At 40.7% G+C, this 17,710-nt stretch overlaps 1 protein-coding gene across 1 annotated transcript in view; it reads left to right on the top strand.

Annotated features, from left to right (window-relative positions):
• Nucleotides 1-322: 322 nt before the first annotated feature.
• Nucleotides 323-17,710, top strand: part of SEMA3C (semaphorin 3C) — a 122,748-nt gene continuing 105,360 nt past the window's right edge. The window contains exons 1-2 of the mRNA XM_056341308.1: nt 323-775; nt 3,816-3,956. Coding sequence (XP_056197283.1) covers nt 3,854-3,956 — 103 coding nt within the window. The 5' untranslated portion in view covers nt 323-775; nt 3,816-3,853. The remainder of the gene's footprint in view (nt 776-3,815; nt 3,957-17,710) is intronic.

The raw sequence follows: 17,710 nt of genomic DNA, 5'->3' as shown, positions 1-17,710 counted from the left end.
CGGCCCGGCAGCCGCGGCGCTGCCGTCGGGGCGCGCTGGCAGCCGCGGGACGGGCCGCCCGCAGGGGCTGGAACTTTCCCGCCGAGTTTCCCTCCCGCCAACAGCGGGCCCCGCGGGCGCGCAGGCTGCGCGGGTGGCGGCGGGAGGCTGCCTGCCCTCGGGGACAAGCCGGGGGCGGGGGGGGACAGTCCCCTAACGAGCCTCTGCCCGCACTGTGCCCGCCGGGGCGAGCCGCGCCCTCCGCGCCCGCGGTCGCTCCGCGCTGCCCGGGGTGCGGTGCGGTGGGGTGGGGTGGGCAGGGCCGGGCCGGGCCGGGCCGGGCGGCCGCCGCGCTGGGCGGGGTGTGGCCTCGCCATTATTTATGAGCTGCAGCCCCGCGTTGCGCAGCTAATGATGCGCCGGGGCCCGCGGAGCCGGGGCTCGCTAGTGCGGCGGCCGGGGCAGGGCAGCGCCTGTAGCGGGAAACCCGAGCGTGCGCCGGCAGCGCCCGGCCGCGGCCCCTGCGCTCCCGGGTGCTTCGCTGAGGGCTGGGCAGAGGCGCGCCCGGTGCCTTAGGAGCCCAGCTATAAGGATTATTTTACAAAGCCGCCGGGAATACCTTTGCAACCACCGGGAAGAGAGACTTTTTTATTATTGTTATTTTTATTTCTTTTATTTTTCCCTACACACACAATGAGCCAGGTTTGGAATTAAAATGTTCTGGTAGCAGGAGTGGAGCCCATAAACTGAGAGAAACCAGATAGCACTCTGTATTACTGGTTCCTCCAATAGCTGGGTAAGCATAATTGAAAGTTCTCTTTCTTTGCTGTAATAGATGTGAAATGTGTCTGATGCTTGAATTTTCCTGCTGTTCGCAAATAGTTAAAGCAATATTTTCCCAATTAGCAGTCTGTGGTTGCGGGTGTCCCCCCTGTCCCACCCCCACCCCCCCTTCTTTCTTTCCTTTCTTCTGCTGAATGGTTTTCCTTACGGGATTTCAGGGTAGGACTCAGCCTGTAGCAGATGACACCTGCACAGCACTTTGCAGCAGAGCTATATAGCCCTTTCCAAAAGCAACACAGCCTGCTGCAAGCCACCTCTGTGGCAGGAAAAACTTTGCCGCTTCACTTTGGTAGTGGTTTGCCAGTTTGTTTACGGTTAGAATAGGATCTAAGAGCAGAAATGTGATTAGAGGTGGCTTTCTGTCCGTCCGAAAAGATTCTTTAAAAGTCCTTGCGGGGCTTTAGGTCAGTGGGTTGTTAGCAGAGATCATGTGCATGGGACGTGCTGAATATAGTATCATGACTTACTGGGATAAATTCAGAACTGGGATATAAGCCCAAACCGAGAGTCAAACCTGCAATGAGTTTGTGTTCAGTTACCACGTATGTAAATCTCAGAAATTAAGTCTGTTTCCATTAGGTAACTTCTGTCAGGCACCCTGAGGTACCTTTTTGGCACTATGTGCATTTATTATTTATGTGTCTAACAGCTGAGTAGGAACCATGCAGCTCAGAACTTGAATCTTCTATCTGCCTGTCACTTCCGTGTTAACGGTGAAGATCTGCAGTTTGAGCAATGAAATGGAGCAATGTTTCACTCCTGTAACTGATTGCACTAGAATTGGCAGGAGGCATGAGAGTGGGAGGGAAAGAGTGCTGAAAGAGGGGTTTTTTTCTTATTTCCTACAATATTATTTCAAGGAAGAGAGAAAGCCACACACTTGTTCCTCTTTGACTTTTTATCTCTATTGCAAAGAAAGCATAGTGCTGCTACTGTAAAATACTAATCCCACTGCATGTGTTAAATCACATGTTCTGTATGATTGGCTATTTGTTTTGGCCTAACAAAGAAATTTTATCAGGATTTAATGGCATTTCTCTCTTGGAAGAAGGGTAAGTTAAAGGATATCCCATGGGCTAGTCACAAGGTTTTAAATTTAAAGCCCACAAAGCAGCCTTAATACTAGAGTTGTGCAGCCTGTTTAAAAATTATTCTTGGCGAAAACTCTGTGACTATCATTTTATTAGTTAACAGACCCTTATATAATTTGGAACCAGAAATTGATATGTTTCTCCTGTAGACCAGATCAGTATCTGGCAAATTTCTGACACTGGTGTTTTTGTCAATTAGCAGAGTTGTAACATTACATGCACTTTTCAGTACTCCAGAGCAAGTCATGAAGGAGAATTTAGAGTGTGGGCTACAGAGCTGTGCGCTCGCTCACCATCCCACCCCCAACTTAGTGTGAAGTTCTCATGCGGAGAGAAGCCTTTCCAAACGATTTACAGTGAGTGGATAGGGAATGACAGCCCTAGTAATGAGATACGGGGCTTTTACCGCTAAATCAGTGGTGTGGATCCAGCCCAAATTGGTGTTGACCTAAAGTCATCCCTGCCTGACAGCTGGTTCCTGCCATTCTGTGGTGGTTTACAGCCGGTTCTTTCAGGACAGGTGTGAATCTTGGAGGGACTGAATGAACAAGCATGTAGGAAACACTGGCTTCCACTGGAGGGACTGTCGTGCTAGAGCAGAGCTGTTGTAAAGAAGTGTAAGATGATGGCACAGGCAACAAAACTTACCATGAAATAAACGTATAGCCTTTAATGATATCTTCTAGCTGTAATGGTTGTATCCATCAAAGTGCTTCCAGTTACCATAGAATCAAATATATCACCTGCTTAACCAGTAAGGTTAAGGTAAGAAGGGCTGTTGATGCAAAAAATAAAGAATATATATAAGCAGGGAAGCAGAATGAGCCTAAAATAAGAGGCTGTTTTATTCTCACTTTTGCAGCTGAGCTGAAGAACAGAATTGTTATCATAGGGGAAGTGAAATTTGGACCTCACAGGTTGTGGAGAGATGCAGTTTAGGAGCATTAAAGATATGCAATATTCAGCTTCTAATGTCTGCTGGTTTTTATGGGTCTGGTCCGAAGTCTGGTGGCATTGATAGGAAAGTGTCTCTGCCTCCAGTGAGTTCAAGCCCTTCCTGATCTAAGAAAAGTTGCAGGTTTGTTTGGGGGTGTTTCTGATTCTGAGGAGCCCAGTCTTCCCAGCAGCTAATCCATACAAAATAAATATGGATTCAGCAGATGTGCAGGAGGAGTAGCAGAAGTATCAAGTGTAATGCACTGTCCAACACTGGGTATTCTTAGTGCTCTGTAGAAGTCTGAGAGCAGGTAAGTATCCCAAAAGGAACAAGCCCCAAAAGAAAATGTTGACATTTTGAAATACTTTTGGTTTCAATGGTTTTTTGTGACGTGCAGAGTCAGGATTTCATCTTAAAAGATCTGGAGGCTGTTAGAGAACTCTGATTTCTAAAAGTTAAAGTTTATTTCCAAGCACTTTTGATTTCAAATGTTAAAATAGGAATAAAACCCAAACCAAACCTGTCCATCCCCCCACCCCCAACATGAGAGGGGGATCAAATATGATGTAAAGTAAGGAGAGACATCTAAAAATATCAGCCAGCTTTTTATTTGTGAAACTTTATCTCCTGTCCTTGCTTTGCTCTGCCTTGACATTTAGTATAATTATTTTTCCAGCAGGTGGAATTGTCCTTATTTAAATAAACTGAACCTGTAGTCTGCCTCAGCCAAAACTCAGGCTGTGTTGGTTCATACTAACAGGCAGAGAGCTGCTTTTGTGCCAGCACAGACGACTGCTGGCGAAAACCATTTTCAGATGTACAAAGAAACAGCAGAAGTGCTGTGCCTCCTTCACATAATCATATATTAGGGCTTCAGCTGGAAGAGCTTTCTAACACAGGTCTTTCTGTAGCATTAGTTTTGCTCCCCATAATTGTGCAACAGTAATGTGATGTCTATCTTTCAGGTTTCCTTTCTTGGATATTAAGTTGCAAGTCTGAAGAGATGGCATTTCTTGCAATGCACGTGTTGATTGGGATATTTATTTACTTTAGCAGTGTAAAAGGATCTTCGCAGCCTCAAGCAAGAGTGTTTCTAACATTCAATGGTAAGAAAGAAGATAAACATTCTTAACCAAATGTTATGATTGAACATTTTCTTCTTCCCCTTATGTTCAAAACTGAGTAGACATGGCTTTTTGATCTGCATTCACAGTTATTTCTGTTTTGTGTTGCTGAGGTACCTGTCACCCTCAATTTGATTTTTACCTGAAGTTCATTGCTACTGTAGCTATAGGTACATAATTAATAATACCTTCTCTTTATTTTGAGAGTTGTTATGGCTTACTAACAATTAAAGGTTTTATTTCTTATCCTTAATTTTGTTTGGGAAAGATGATAGCCCGTGACATGCAGTGGAAGCTGTTGATGTTTTCAGTTGGTTTCGTTTGGTGCCCAACTGAGACATTTCATACTCTGAATATCAGGCAGCCTGAAGGCTTACCAAGACACTTAGGAAGGCATGGAGTCCTCTGACAAACTGTCATTCCTTGTGCACTTCATACAATGCTTCAGATGTGTGTAGCATTTAGCAATCACTGATGCCTGCATATTATAAACAAGCAATCAAAATTACTGTTTTCAAAAGAAAGATGCTTTTGCTTCTGAAGTGATACGCAGTATCTTATGGCTGCAATTACTCTGGTATTACTTTAATAGTACCTTGTATTATTTTAATAAGATAGCTTATTCTTCCAGTATTTATCTGTCTTAAATACTGAATTTAGCCACCAGTTCAGAATGTGTGTGTTCTTCAGGCTTTCAGTTTCTGTTAAATTTGAGCAGAATCTTTTTGTTGCTAACTGTAGAGGTATTTGCTTTCTTCAGCCCTATGAAGATTTCTGCTCTTGCCTTTGAGTCAGGGGGGATTGCTACTCCCTGCACCAATGCTGTCTGCATTAGGATAGTTTGTTTGGCTCATGAGTACAGGGATGTCCTGCAATTGCCATGTCCTGCCATGAAAATACTCTGTGTGCTTTGAAAGTCTTTAAAGAATTGCTTTAACAATCATAGCTAGTAAGTATCTCAAATTGCTGTTTGCTGCAATGATTCTATGTACGCTTGACTCTGAGAAACATCCAGAAGGAGACCTACCAAATTAGACCTTCCATGAATACCGACCAGCAGACTGAGCAATTACAAGATACTGTATATTATAAATTATAGGGTCCTAAACTTATAAGCATGATACTTAATAGGTGTAAAATGGCATGGTTCCAGTAAAAGCAAGAGCAGAAACTGCATTCCAAGAGGGAATTGCCAGATGAAGAGGTAGGGGGAATTTCTTTTCCTTGCCTAAGTAACGCTGACTTACATTGATGGTGCTGATGCAGCACAACTCCACACAGAAGCAGTTTGGCTGTGGGTGTGTGTTACACCTGCGGCTTTGTCACAGTTACGCAGAACAGGCTGACACAGATTTCCACATCGTGTCTGTGGTGGCCCTTCAATCTAGGCTTCCCCTGATCCCTGGTATGCGTGTGAAGTAGGAAGTCTGAAACGGAACCACCCATAGGGCAGAAAACCCCAAACCTAGGGATTTAGAAAAATTAATGGCTGGGTGGATTGAAACCATAGTTTCCCTTTCCTTCTCTGAAAGGAGGTTGTCCCTCCTTCCTTTAAAAGGGGTTATAGCAGACAGCAGCCCCTTTGGTGAGGTTCTTGAGTCCTGAGAGCTCTGTCACCCCACACCAGCCCAGCGGACACAGCCTCAGCTCTCTGGTTCCTGGCTGTAGCCCCACCGGGCAGCCTGGGTTACAGCTGGCTTCTGCTGTATCGTGAACAGCAGCCACATGTCCTGTGTCCTCCCCTTGATTTTTAAAGCAATGCTTTGCATGGGTAAAACTGAGTCTTTAGCCTCAGTAAAAGTTAGGGGAAAGTGTCACCAGAGCCTTGAAATGCTATCCGGTTATCTTGAAATAGACATTTTGCTTTCTCTAGTACTGATCTCAACATTCAGCTTAAAGTGTAATTTTTTTTAAAGTCCATGGTTTTTCAATGGGTCTTTCAAAGTCATAAAAGTAAGAAATTAATTCTGCATTTTGTAATGTGACAAAGTCTGAAATAAAGGGCTAAGCTTTTTATATAATATAAAAACTGTAATTTTATTTTAAAGCCTGATTTCCAGATGGTAAAAAAACAGCTTTCATTATGTGAAAAGAGTTTGCAGGTTGTTGTGTATAACAAGGTAATGGCCCCACCTGTAGCATGAACTTCTGTTCTGTAAACCTTCATTTATTTACGTGGGTAGTGATATAAGAGAAAAAGGTGAACCTTTATATTGTTATCTAGAAAGTGTGATAGCATGCTCTTTCTGCATAAGCTGCTTCATAGCTTATTGTTTTTTAAATCATGTAGAAATACCAAGTTATTTGCTGTCTCCATGCCCTGAGAAGTTGTCAGTTTTTGTAGAAAATTGTCACTCTTTTAAAGAGCATAATTTGAAAATAAAACTATAATTAGGACTCCTTATGTTTTAAATGACACCAGACAATAAAGACAAGTCGTTCAAGCTTAGGATACTTGGATGATATTTTTCAAGTTCTGGATTGGATTTGGCTTGATGTCTGTAATTACATTGCATAAGTTTTGGGGGTAGAATGTATACAGGAGGAGAAAATGGGTGATGCTTTTCAAAGCTAACCTGCTCCTTCAGGATCAAGTCAATTGAGCTTATTCACATCGCAGCATTTCTCATGGGAAAATCCAGCAAGTATCTTGACCTATTCTCTTGTTCATCAGGAAAGATAAAAATGCGAATCATTTGAATCACGGGCTGCTTTTCTTTTTGCCATCTACTTCATTAAGAATCAAATGTAATTAAAAAGTAAGCCTGGGTAATACCTCAAGAGCCTGATAATAGGGATTTTGCAATTAACTTCAATGGATGAAGGACTGCAACTCTGATTTCTATTTTTGAAATCAAAAGCCTGGCCCCTTGTCTAATTAACATGTAGTTCATGACTTAGCTGAGGTTGTGAAATGTGTGTCTGATGTGAGTGTGCAACTTACTGCTGTCCGCACCCTGAATGTCTTGAAAATTGCAGTGCTGTACAGAACCCCCAGGCTTTCTATTTCTTTTTGTATTGCTTTGCCCCTTGCATAGCCATTAACTCGGATGAAAGCAAAGACCAGGATGGAGCAGAACCGCATGCTTTGCGCAGGTATGCCTGGTTATACGTGGCACCAGGTCTACAGAGGAGCAGGGAAAGGGGTTCCCAGTTTACTTGGAGTGATTTTTCAGGACCTAGTTGTCCTGTTCAACTGCGATGGCTCCAGCCATCAACGTTTATGCAATGAGCACTTGCAGAGCTGCTGCAGTTGAGGAAAAAGAAAGATGGCTCCAGATTCTGTCTGATTCTGAAAGTGCAAAGATGTGAAGCCTGTGGTGCAGCAGCTGTAGTGGCAGTGGAGAATCATTTGCAGTGCTACCATGGAGCATGCAAGAGTGAGGGAAACTGGGATGGGGAGAGTGAAGGACTCAACATGCCTCCCTACACTAGCAGTATGCCGCCACCCCCTCCTCTTACCTTTTCTGGCTCCTTGTCCCCAAAATAGATCTTCCTTAATCTACTTAAATCACCCATGATAATTTAAAGCACCATAGTTTATTTTCTCCCCATAGCAAAAGACTTACCTTATCTGTTTATGAACTATGAAGTATAGTGCCTGCTGTTTCTCAAGCTGCGTGCATTCCTCCTTGTTACTGCATGTTCCTGAACAGATAATTGAGAGCGGTATCCCTCAGCCTTTACAGGGGCAAAACCTTTCTCAAATCAGTGGGAGTATTACCAAAATAAGAAAGGAGTTGTTAGACTTCAGCATAGTGTCAGACTTACATTTCATTCCAACTCGCGTTTACATTTTGGGTTTTATTGCAACCCTAAAATGTTGGGCCATACTATTTTAGCGTCAATTCTGGATCAGTCAAAGCAGTTCCAGTACTTATTTTTGAAAATGCACTCAAACAAGTCTTCTTTGAGCTTTGAATTGATGTGGAGATGCACGACAGAGTGATAATTTCACAATTTACTGGGAACATTTCATGCATTCCTACCTAAAATGTCTGGTCAAGCAGATATTTCCCATGCAGATTCTCCCATTGTCTCCTGTGAAAATTCCATATGAGAAGTGGATCAAGGCTAATTTGCAGACTGTTTTGTTCTTCTTTTTGTCATAAAATTACTAGAACACGTAAAGGACTTTTAAGAAAGTATCAGTTGGCTTCATTAATGACAATTAAAAAGCATAAAATGTCACCAGAGCAACAGCACAATTATTCAACTGTCAACATATTTTAAAAGATTTAATGCAACCCCTGTGGTTACCCTCAAGAAAAAATAAAGGAACTGAGAACCATTTTCTTTGAGCTCTTGAGCAACAGCAGTACAACTTGTTTTTAAACAATCCCTCATTGTAATGTTAATGTTACCACAGTTAATAAAAAGTTCATTTATTATTTGAGGGACTTTGTGCTGATGACAGTCTAGTAGGCTAGAGTTTATGCTTAAATAGTTGATTGGATCTTTGGTGATGTCCATGGAATGAAAACTACTTGCAAAATGAAGTAGAGGTAAAGCTTTTTTTTTTTTTTTTAAAGAGAGAGAGCAAAAAGAAGACCATGGGGGGTTTTTTTGCTTATATGCAGAAGTCATACAGAAACCTTTTGAGTGTTTATATAGTTGTATAATTCTCAGCAAATTGTGTGTCAGATTTTCTCAAAACTAACTGATTTGTGGCTTTCACAGCTTCATGGATCTCAAATAGTACTAATTTATAAAGTGCTGAATACCAACCATGTGAAAATTCTTCCCCTTCAATTGACTCGCACTGGAGATCTAACAACTTAACTCACTTTTTAAATATGGTCAACTAAAAATAGAATTCTTTCTTATCTTTACTAGTGAGGTTGGTATTTCTACATTGGTCGAATTCACAGCTTTGGTTGTTCTTAAAGGCAAATACCTAATTTACAAATTGAAATCTTTGGAGGTTGTTTTTTGACTTTATTTTCTCTGTAGATGGAATTTTTTTCTTGCTTTTGTCTTGTTTCTCTCTTGTTAAAAGAAGCAGACACATAATACAATAAATCTTGTTTTTTCACAAACAGGTATTAAAGGAAGCATTATATAAAAAGCTCAGTATTCTTTCTAGATTTCCATGGGTGGAGATGCCATGTGCCAAATGACATTGAATCTACTTATTTTCACACTCACTGTTGTTCAGTGGCAGTGTCACTGACTTGGCTTCACTGTCATTATTGTTGACATGAGTGTGCAGGAGAAGAGAATTTCATGTATTGTTTCTGTATTTAAAGTTAGGTTGTCCCATGTGCTGTGACTTCAGTTATGAAAACAATCACATGATAAAGCTGCAAACATAGGTAATGTTTGGTCCAGTTCTTTGTTCTCTGAAGTTACTACAAGAGGTGATGGGAAAGCACAAATGAGTACATGGTCATCCAGATAGTTAATTATCAGGCCCCAAATTCAGGGGAAAAGATTATAAATTTAATTCTACTCTTGGATGAAGAACTCATCCAAATTTTACAAAGTTTGAGAAGACTTCAGTGTTTCTTGCATGATAAAAGGTAGATCTGTTACCTAAGAGATGACTTACCTCCTTTAATCTCTTTCTGCTCCCCAACTCAGTCAATTTGACCTGTATCCAAACCATCTGATTTATTTTTTTAATGGAAAAATCAAACTTTATCTTAGAATATTTTGACAGATTCGACACATCTTGGCTTCCTCTACTTGTCATAGAAGAAAGCAGCTTATCTTGGCCAATTCCACTGCTCTCTCATTACAATTCTCCCTTGTGATGCCTGTCCAAGGCAAACGCTGAAGTCCCTCCACAGGCAGTTATATTGCCATTATTGTACAACACATCTTTTATGTTTAAAAAAATGCAATGAGAGAAAAATGGCATAGACATCTCTAATACACTATCTTTTTCAGGGCTGTTCAAGAACGAGTAACAAGAGCTCCTCTGTGAGCCACTTCCATACTGGATGAGTTCACAGTGCACTTTGATAAGTGATGCTGCACAAGCTTTTTTGTGTATCAGATGTAATTAGTGACGTGACTCACAATAATTACTCATTTTATTGAAGTGTGTTGACTGAGATCCTGCCATGAATAAATACATAGACCAAGACCTTATCCTGTCATTTGAACCGGTCGTTTCCTCAATATGTGGGGTTTGGTCTTTTTGGTGCTGACTTTTCAGTGTTCTCAATAACAGCCCTTGATGAAAAGACTAGGCGCTCTTTCTCAGGGAACGGCTTTTGTCGTAGGGACAGTTTGCTGGTCCGCAGTGTGCCTTCTCATCTCATCTTACGTTCAGGTGGCAGTAGCTGCAGCAGACACCAGGTTAAAAGGAGGCTGTGTGTTTTCCTCTGTTCATCCAGTTACAAGGTTGGGGTCTCAGGGATGCAGCTGAGTGAAAAATACACGTGAATCAGTGTGATGGTGGATCTTCTTGGCTTACTGTGAAGTGAGCAAATCGAGATAATGGTTTATGCTGTCTGTCCTTCCTCCCTTCCCTTCATACCTCCATCGTTATCCCATGAAACTTGGTACAACTGCACTTGTGTTATTACATCATCAGCTACTGATATGATGTCTTCCTGGAAGGAGAAATCCTGCTTACAGGTTTACTGAAGCCAAGACTCTGGTATCACAGCAGAAGGAAGATAAAGAGTAGTAGCTTTGTTTCTCCCATGAAACCACTCTGGAGCTGGGACCATCATGCCCTTCAGAGAATTTCGTTTTTCTCCTTATCCTTGTGAATACAAGGCTAACTATCTCTCCTTGAGGAAAAAGTCTCTTGCTTCCTGTGTGGATAAGGTTGATGGAGATTGTTTCCTGTCCCTTTGTACAGCAGCTAGAATTGTGATATTCCCAACTGCTACTTTCACCCACCAAATCAGTTAAGCAAAAGTGGGTGCTGCAAAGGCTCCTTGATTACCACAATTTAAACCCACAGATTATACCTAGATTATTTTTCAGAAACACAGTATACATATTTTTAACTAATAAACTTACAATAGTTGTTTCATATTCCAAGGCAGTGATACAAACAAGATTTTGAAGAAATGTCCTGCTACCATCTTACATCTTACCAACAAGAAGCCGTAGCCCATGGTACTTCATCATTATCTGAAAAAAAAGTATTTCATCATTATGTGAAAAAGGGGGTGCAAAAAGTGCAGGATCTATTAGGAGCTCTGTGTGTTGTTAAGGAGAGAAAGTGAGTTTCAGGTCTGGTGTGAATACCCTCAAATCACCGTGAGCTTAGAGTCTGCTCTATGAGCACCTTTCAGGGCTGAGCTCTTAATTCTTAATTTGGTCACTGTCTCAGGAGTGTGGTGTGACATTTTTAATGACATTGGTAATCCTGGGGAAGAAGGAATGCTTTTGGGTTTTCTTTTTTTAAAAAAAAAATATTTTTATTTGGATGTTGTAAGTAAATACTGCATATAAAACAGACCCTATTTTTATGGGAAGTTTTTACTTCCAGTACAAATTCCAAATGCAAATATGATTTTATGAAATGCAACATTTAGAAACAGTTTGGAATGAATACCCAGACTTTTGAAATATTCTGCTTAATTTTGACTCACTGCTCTGGGATAAATGATTGCCTCAACAAAATTATCTTCTAGAACATGGATTAGGAGAAATCACAATCACCCTGGATTGCCAAATTGCTTAATGGAAAAAAAAAAAAGTGTCTTGGCAGTCAATTTTATTTAAAAAAACAAACACATACCCCAAATTAAGCTGAAGCCAAATTCTTTAACTAAAGGCATCACTTTCAGCCATTAAAAGGCTGAGACTGGCATTCTGAAATGAAGAAAAAGGACTTGGCTTTAGAGTTACACAGTAAATGTGTGATATATTAAACTGAATTTTCAACTATCTGTTGTCTCAACTGTTATCTCCTTTTAGTATTTCCTTTGCAATTTCATAGTTTGTATATTGCTTTGCATATGCAACTAAAAAAAAAAAAAAAAAAAAGCCACCCAAGGTCTTGTAAATCCTTCCCTGAGAGTAATAGGCTTTCTCAGTCACCTGTTTTTCTGATCATTTGTTGTTGTTTCTCAGAATTCTCTTTCTTTGGCTTAACACCATTTCCCTTTACCATTCTTAATGAAAAATACATTTGCTTTTAAAAGCTTCAAGTTAGGCAGAATAAATCAATTTCTGTCAGCTCAGAATCAATTAAATTGGGCAAATATTTGGCTTCTTTTAACATCTGTGTAAATCAGGCTATATCTCTCAGTCTCTCAGCTTAAAGGAGCTGCAGAGTTAGATATACAGGGGTAAGGGAAATATGTGAGGCAAGTGTCTGATTGCTCATTCAGTTCAATGGCTGGGAATGACAAGGTTCGTTTTCTTTTCTTCTCGTGTAACTGACCAAGAATGCAAAGTTTGGAGCAGCAGCTGAAGATAAATATCATGGTATATATGCACACACAAATTAATAGCGTAACAGGAAACAAAGAGCAAAAGATAGCAGGATAGACGTATTCATAATCCTGCAGTAATTTGTTTTCAATGCAAAAAGGCATGTGTTTTCAAAATGCTGTGTCACACATACAGCGATACATACACCTGCATTTTCTGCTTTTTGATCCCAAACATTTTACTAGGTTTGAACCTAAAATTGTTACAGAAAGTCCTTAAAAACATACTGATCTCAGAGGACAACAGGAGTGGAGTTCCCTTACCCTCTACTGAGCCACAGCCAGCCAGGGAATGAAATAGTGTTTTAGTGGGGCAAACACTGGCACATGTTTTGGCTTTTCTGGTGCACGTCAATGGCACAGGATAGTTTGTAACACATTTAAGTTTCTACAGTTCCTAGAAATTCCTCCTTGTCTGGAATAACCAGTCTGCATGCCCGTCTTTGCAGTTTTCTGAGATAGTCTCTGTGTTAGTATGTTGAGTGCTCTTACAAGGCACAGTATCAAATTAGTACGCAAAAATGTGAGCACTTGCATCTTCAGAATGGTGCTTTCTGGGTTTTTAATATCAACCAATTAAGATGTTATTTTCAAGGAGAGGCTTGGCATTCTTTCAAAAATTTCCTTTTTGAGGCATGAAAAGGAAGGATTTAGTTGGCATGGAGAGCTGATCCCAGGCTTAGGCTTTCCGATGGCTTCAACGTGAACACAGCTGGAATTTTTTAAGCTGATTCAGCTAAAAACCCACTTCCTGCCACTGTTGAAAATAATGTACCATCTTTTTTCATTTTTCTTCCCCTAAAGCAAACCTACAGCAAAGACAAAAGACTTTAAAGTCCTCATTAGGTGTTTTATTGTGGTTTGTGTTAGGGAAATAAAGCTGTGCGTACCTGGTTATAAAATACAAAAAATAATATGCCTGTAAAGCCATTACCTCTGATTTAATAACTTACCATCTTTATGGCTTTGGGAAGTCCCTTTAAAATGAGAAGTGTGTCAGCCATTCATTTCTCCAGTAGAATCTTTGGTTTTCTTATCGATACTTGCAAACAAGACTTTTTCAAATATAACTTTCAAAAGCAGAGTAGGAGAAGAATGAAATGTCAGTGATTTTTATTTCTTTGGGTCTTTCTTCAAAATCCCTCTCTACTATTTCCTGATCTCAGGTAAACGTGTTCCTAAGTTCACACAGGTAGCTGAAAAAGTCTATTCCTGAAGTGGCAAAACTGCATGAAATTGCAAAAATAATTTGAAACTTTCAGACGTGGTCAGGTGTGCCACTGTCTGCAGTAGTAGTGTTCAGAAAGTGAAGTAAGGAGAAGACTTATAAACTTGGCCATCATGGTTTGGTTTACCAGCCAGGTCCAACAAACAGGCTTTTATCTGATTCCATCTTTTACTTCGAGACACGGGAGAATCTTTGCTTCACTGTATGTGCTCTCTTAGCTGAAGAATTCTTCCTCCCACCCCAGCACCCTGAGGATGAGCAGTGAGTTTGTGAAGCGCTGGCATGGTGTTTATAGAAGAGAAAGTGCACGTGTCTTGCTGCATTTGTGTGTATATATGCGACTGGACTAGTTAAAGCTGCTGCTGTGTCCACTTTAATAAAAGCAGGCGCTGGGGAAGAGGGGCAAGCACAGGAATTCAGCATCTCCCCAACAGCTGGGGGGAACAGACCACCCTGATACAGGAGAGGTGAAGAGGGGTTTATAGAGGAAGGTTGTGCCAGCTGAATCAATACTAGGGCAGGTTTCATACCTACTGTGGGGGTTTACATAGATGTGTTGTGGGGAGCGATCTAATGGAATAAGTTATTTATAAAAAATCCAAACAAACAACCTTTCTTGAGTTGGATTAGTTTGCTGATGCAGGAGTCTGCTACAAATACTGAGTTAATCTCCATTTGCTATTTCAAAAAAAGATATGTTTCATTCCAGGTTCTCAGGTTGTTATTGACAAAGAACTTTCCCTTGTAAGAGCATTCCAGATACATCCAGCGCTGTGGCACAGTGATTAAATCCCTCTCCATTACTATTATTACTATTGTTATTATTATATTTGTGCTTCTGTTGAGTGCATTTTTATTGGTATTGGACTCAGGCACTGAACGCTGGTTTTGAGGCAGCCTGTTCTCCTCCTTGTATACTCAGTTTCCCTGTTACCTTGTCCTTAAACAGCTGAAAGATGTCTGCCTGGGCATGTCCAACAGGCCAGCAGCTGAGTTTTTTCTTTTCACTCCATGTGGTGACTGTGAAGGACCTTTGCTTTAAGGTTATTCCCTTTCTGCACGAGGGACAGTGGCACTGGGAGGGGTTTATGGCTTGCTTATGGCTGTTGAAAGCTTCCCTAGCCAGCTGGAGAAACCTGCCTTTCGGATCGGGGTAGATGTTAGAGAAAACATCTAACATCTAAGAACAACTAAACTTGAGATTGTGTGCAACATCAATAAACCACAGCACTCTGAATAAACAAGGTGGCCACACACTGTTTACTGTTCCCTTTGCTTATTTTTCCTGCTCTGTGCCTGTGACAGCCCCAGCCTGTTCGCTGAGCAGCTGAAAATGTGTTTTGTTCAAAGTGGGTCTAATTCCTGGTTGATAGGTACGAGTCCTTTGTGGAAATACAGGAGAGAGAAATAGCAGATTGTGGGATATTTTTTCTCTAAAAGGCCTTTTCAGGAAAGAAACAAATCTTCAAGAGATTTCTCAGTGAAGAGTGAGGGAGTGATGTAGCAGTCACCAAAGGATCTTGTGGAGATTACTCATAGGCACAAGGAGTTGGGATGAAGATATTCCATCCCAGCAAACGTTGTATGAGAACATTCAGCCATAATGTCTGCTCAAGAGGTAATTTCCCGCTCCTTTGAAGCTGACTTCAGATCTGGTACCAGATCTTCTCATGATGAAGAAAGTACAAGCGTGTATTCTCTTCAGGCTCACTTAGGAGGCAAAATATTATTTTTCTACACAGGAATTGAGCATGGTTCTGGCCGACTGTCATTTCTATGTCAAATTTTTCTGCAATTACGCCAATTTATTTGTCTTGATCTGTGGAGAGGAGAGATCAGGGAAGGCAATTGCTGTGTGCAGTTTTGGGCTCTCCCATCATAAGAGGTGCTGGCCAAATGGGAGAAGCCCAGTGAGGGACCACTAAGCTGTTATGGGTGCTGGAGCTTGTGGCAGACAAGGAGAGGCTGAGACAGCTGAGTTTCTTCAGCCTGGAGAAGAGAAGGTTAAGGGGCATCTTGTGGCTGTCTTCAACTGTCTGGTGGAGAGAATATGGAGAGGACAGAGCCAGACTCTTCTCAGAAGTGCACAGTGGCTGGACAAAAGGCAAAAGTCTCAAGTTTTAGCGAAAGGAATTTTATTTTGGTGGTAGGACTGAGTTTTTTCTTTCCACCATGAACATAGTGAGACATTGGAACAGGTTGTACAGGGAGGCAATGGACTCTCTCTCACTCCAGGTATTCAGAACTCAGCTCTTGTGCAAACCCATCTCACTTCAGTAGCTAGACCTGTTTTGAGCAGGAGTCTGGCCAACATAACCTTCAGATGTCCTTTCCAACTTGCATGCTTTCTGGTTCTGTGATTTTATCAGCGATCAGCAAGTGTGAGTATTAAGATGTTGGTATATCTTTTGGCAGTGTTTCCAGCACAGCTTATCTACCAAAGCAGTTCTGAAGAAGAAAGTTAGCTTTTCTCAAGAAGGTCAGAAATCTGACTCAAGTGACCTGGCAGCCTGTGTCCACAATGGAAGCTATAAACACTCAACATCAAGAATTTTTATTTAGGTGCCTGCTGCAAATTATTGTGCCTCAAGTATGGGGTTTGAAGTTTGAAACCTTGCATGTTGTGTAAATTGTTTTCTTACAGTTTAATACAATTGATTTCCCTGGTGTGGAAAGGAAAAGCATGGATCTGCTGGTAGTTGCACAGTAAAATATAAAATAAGTTATAAATTATAAAAATATAAAATATAAAAATTCCTTATCTAAGAAATCCTTGATATGCAGCATTACATGAAGTGATAAGAAAGCAATGTCAAATGATTCTACCTGTATTTTCTGTACATAATTTCCTTTGTCCTGTTGTTTTAGAAAAAGAGATTGCCTTGTTGTTAAACTGACCTCATTCATAATATGATGAGTAAATCACTACATATTACAATGGAGTACGTAGAATGTAACTAAATGTACAGCTGCAGCATTTATTTATTTTTAAACCTCTATTGAACTCCTTTAATACCAGATTAAAATTAAGCTTAAATTAAATAAGTGGCATTTCTGAACCAAATTTCACAGTATACTTTGGTCTCAGAATAGATACTAGATCTTTACTTACTGCAACATCTGGTTCTAGTTAATTTTCAAAGTTTTTATCTGTATATGTGTATAAGGTTCCATAGAACAGATAAAGCAGACTTCTGCAGTACATACTGTGTTTGTGGAGGTGTTATGTGTCTACTTCTGGACAAGGTTTATGTTATGTGATGTATGGCAGATGTATAGCAAAAGAAATTTACAGAGATCATATTAACATGTCGAAGTCCAGAGTAAAAAAATTCTAAGCTACCTGGCCACATCCTGTTTCACATGAATATCATCCTAAATTTGCCAAAGCTATGGTATTTTCTTTCTTTTCAGCAGCTGAGTTTGGAAGCTTGAGCTATGTTCTTCAATGATAAAAGTCCATACATACATGCATGTACAACCAGTATCCAAAGAAATAATAATATGATATGGGCTTCTGAACTTATTCTTTTCAGTTATGTGATTGATACTGTATTATTTGAACAAGTCATAACAAGTGTATTGATTGTTAGGCTGTACAGACTTAGGGAAACTTTCTTCAACCTCTCTGCAAGGCTGTAATGGTCTCTTACTGACATTATTTCATAAAACCACTATATTATTCCTCTCTTCTGTAGAATCACAGAATCATGTGGGTAGGAAGGGACGTCGAGCCAACATCTTGCTGAAAGCAGGTCTGATTGCTCTGAGACATGTCCTCTTCAGTCTTGAATAGCTCCAAGGATGGAAGTCTCACCCTTTAATGCTGATGTTCCAGTAGCTTCTCAGTAGGTCATTGTACACAGCAATAAGATTTCTCGTTTTCCTTTGCTTCTTAAAACTGAGCAAACCCAGTTCTCTCATCTCGCTGTGTATTCCATGTATGCCAGAAACTGTTCTTCGGCTTATTTTCTGTCTTGCAAAGTGATTCTTCCTTTCTAATGGTGAGCTGCTCACTTCAGTAACTGCTCACCATCTCTTCACACCTCTCCAGGCTCATTTCTGCCCAGAATATGAACAATGTCTGTCTCCATTTGTATTAC

This window comes from Falco biarmicus, chromosome 5, assembly GCF_023638135.1.
Source record: "Falco biarmicus isolate bFalBia1 chromosome 5, bFalBia1.pri, whole genome shotgun sequence".
NCBI lineage: Eukaryota > Metazoa > Chordata > Aves > Falconiformes > Falconidae > Falco > Falco biarmicus.
The sequence above is the reverse complement of the archived record's forward strand: the minus strand, read 5'-3'. Positions and strand labels throughout refer to the sequence as shown.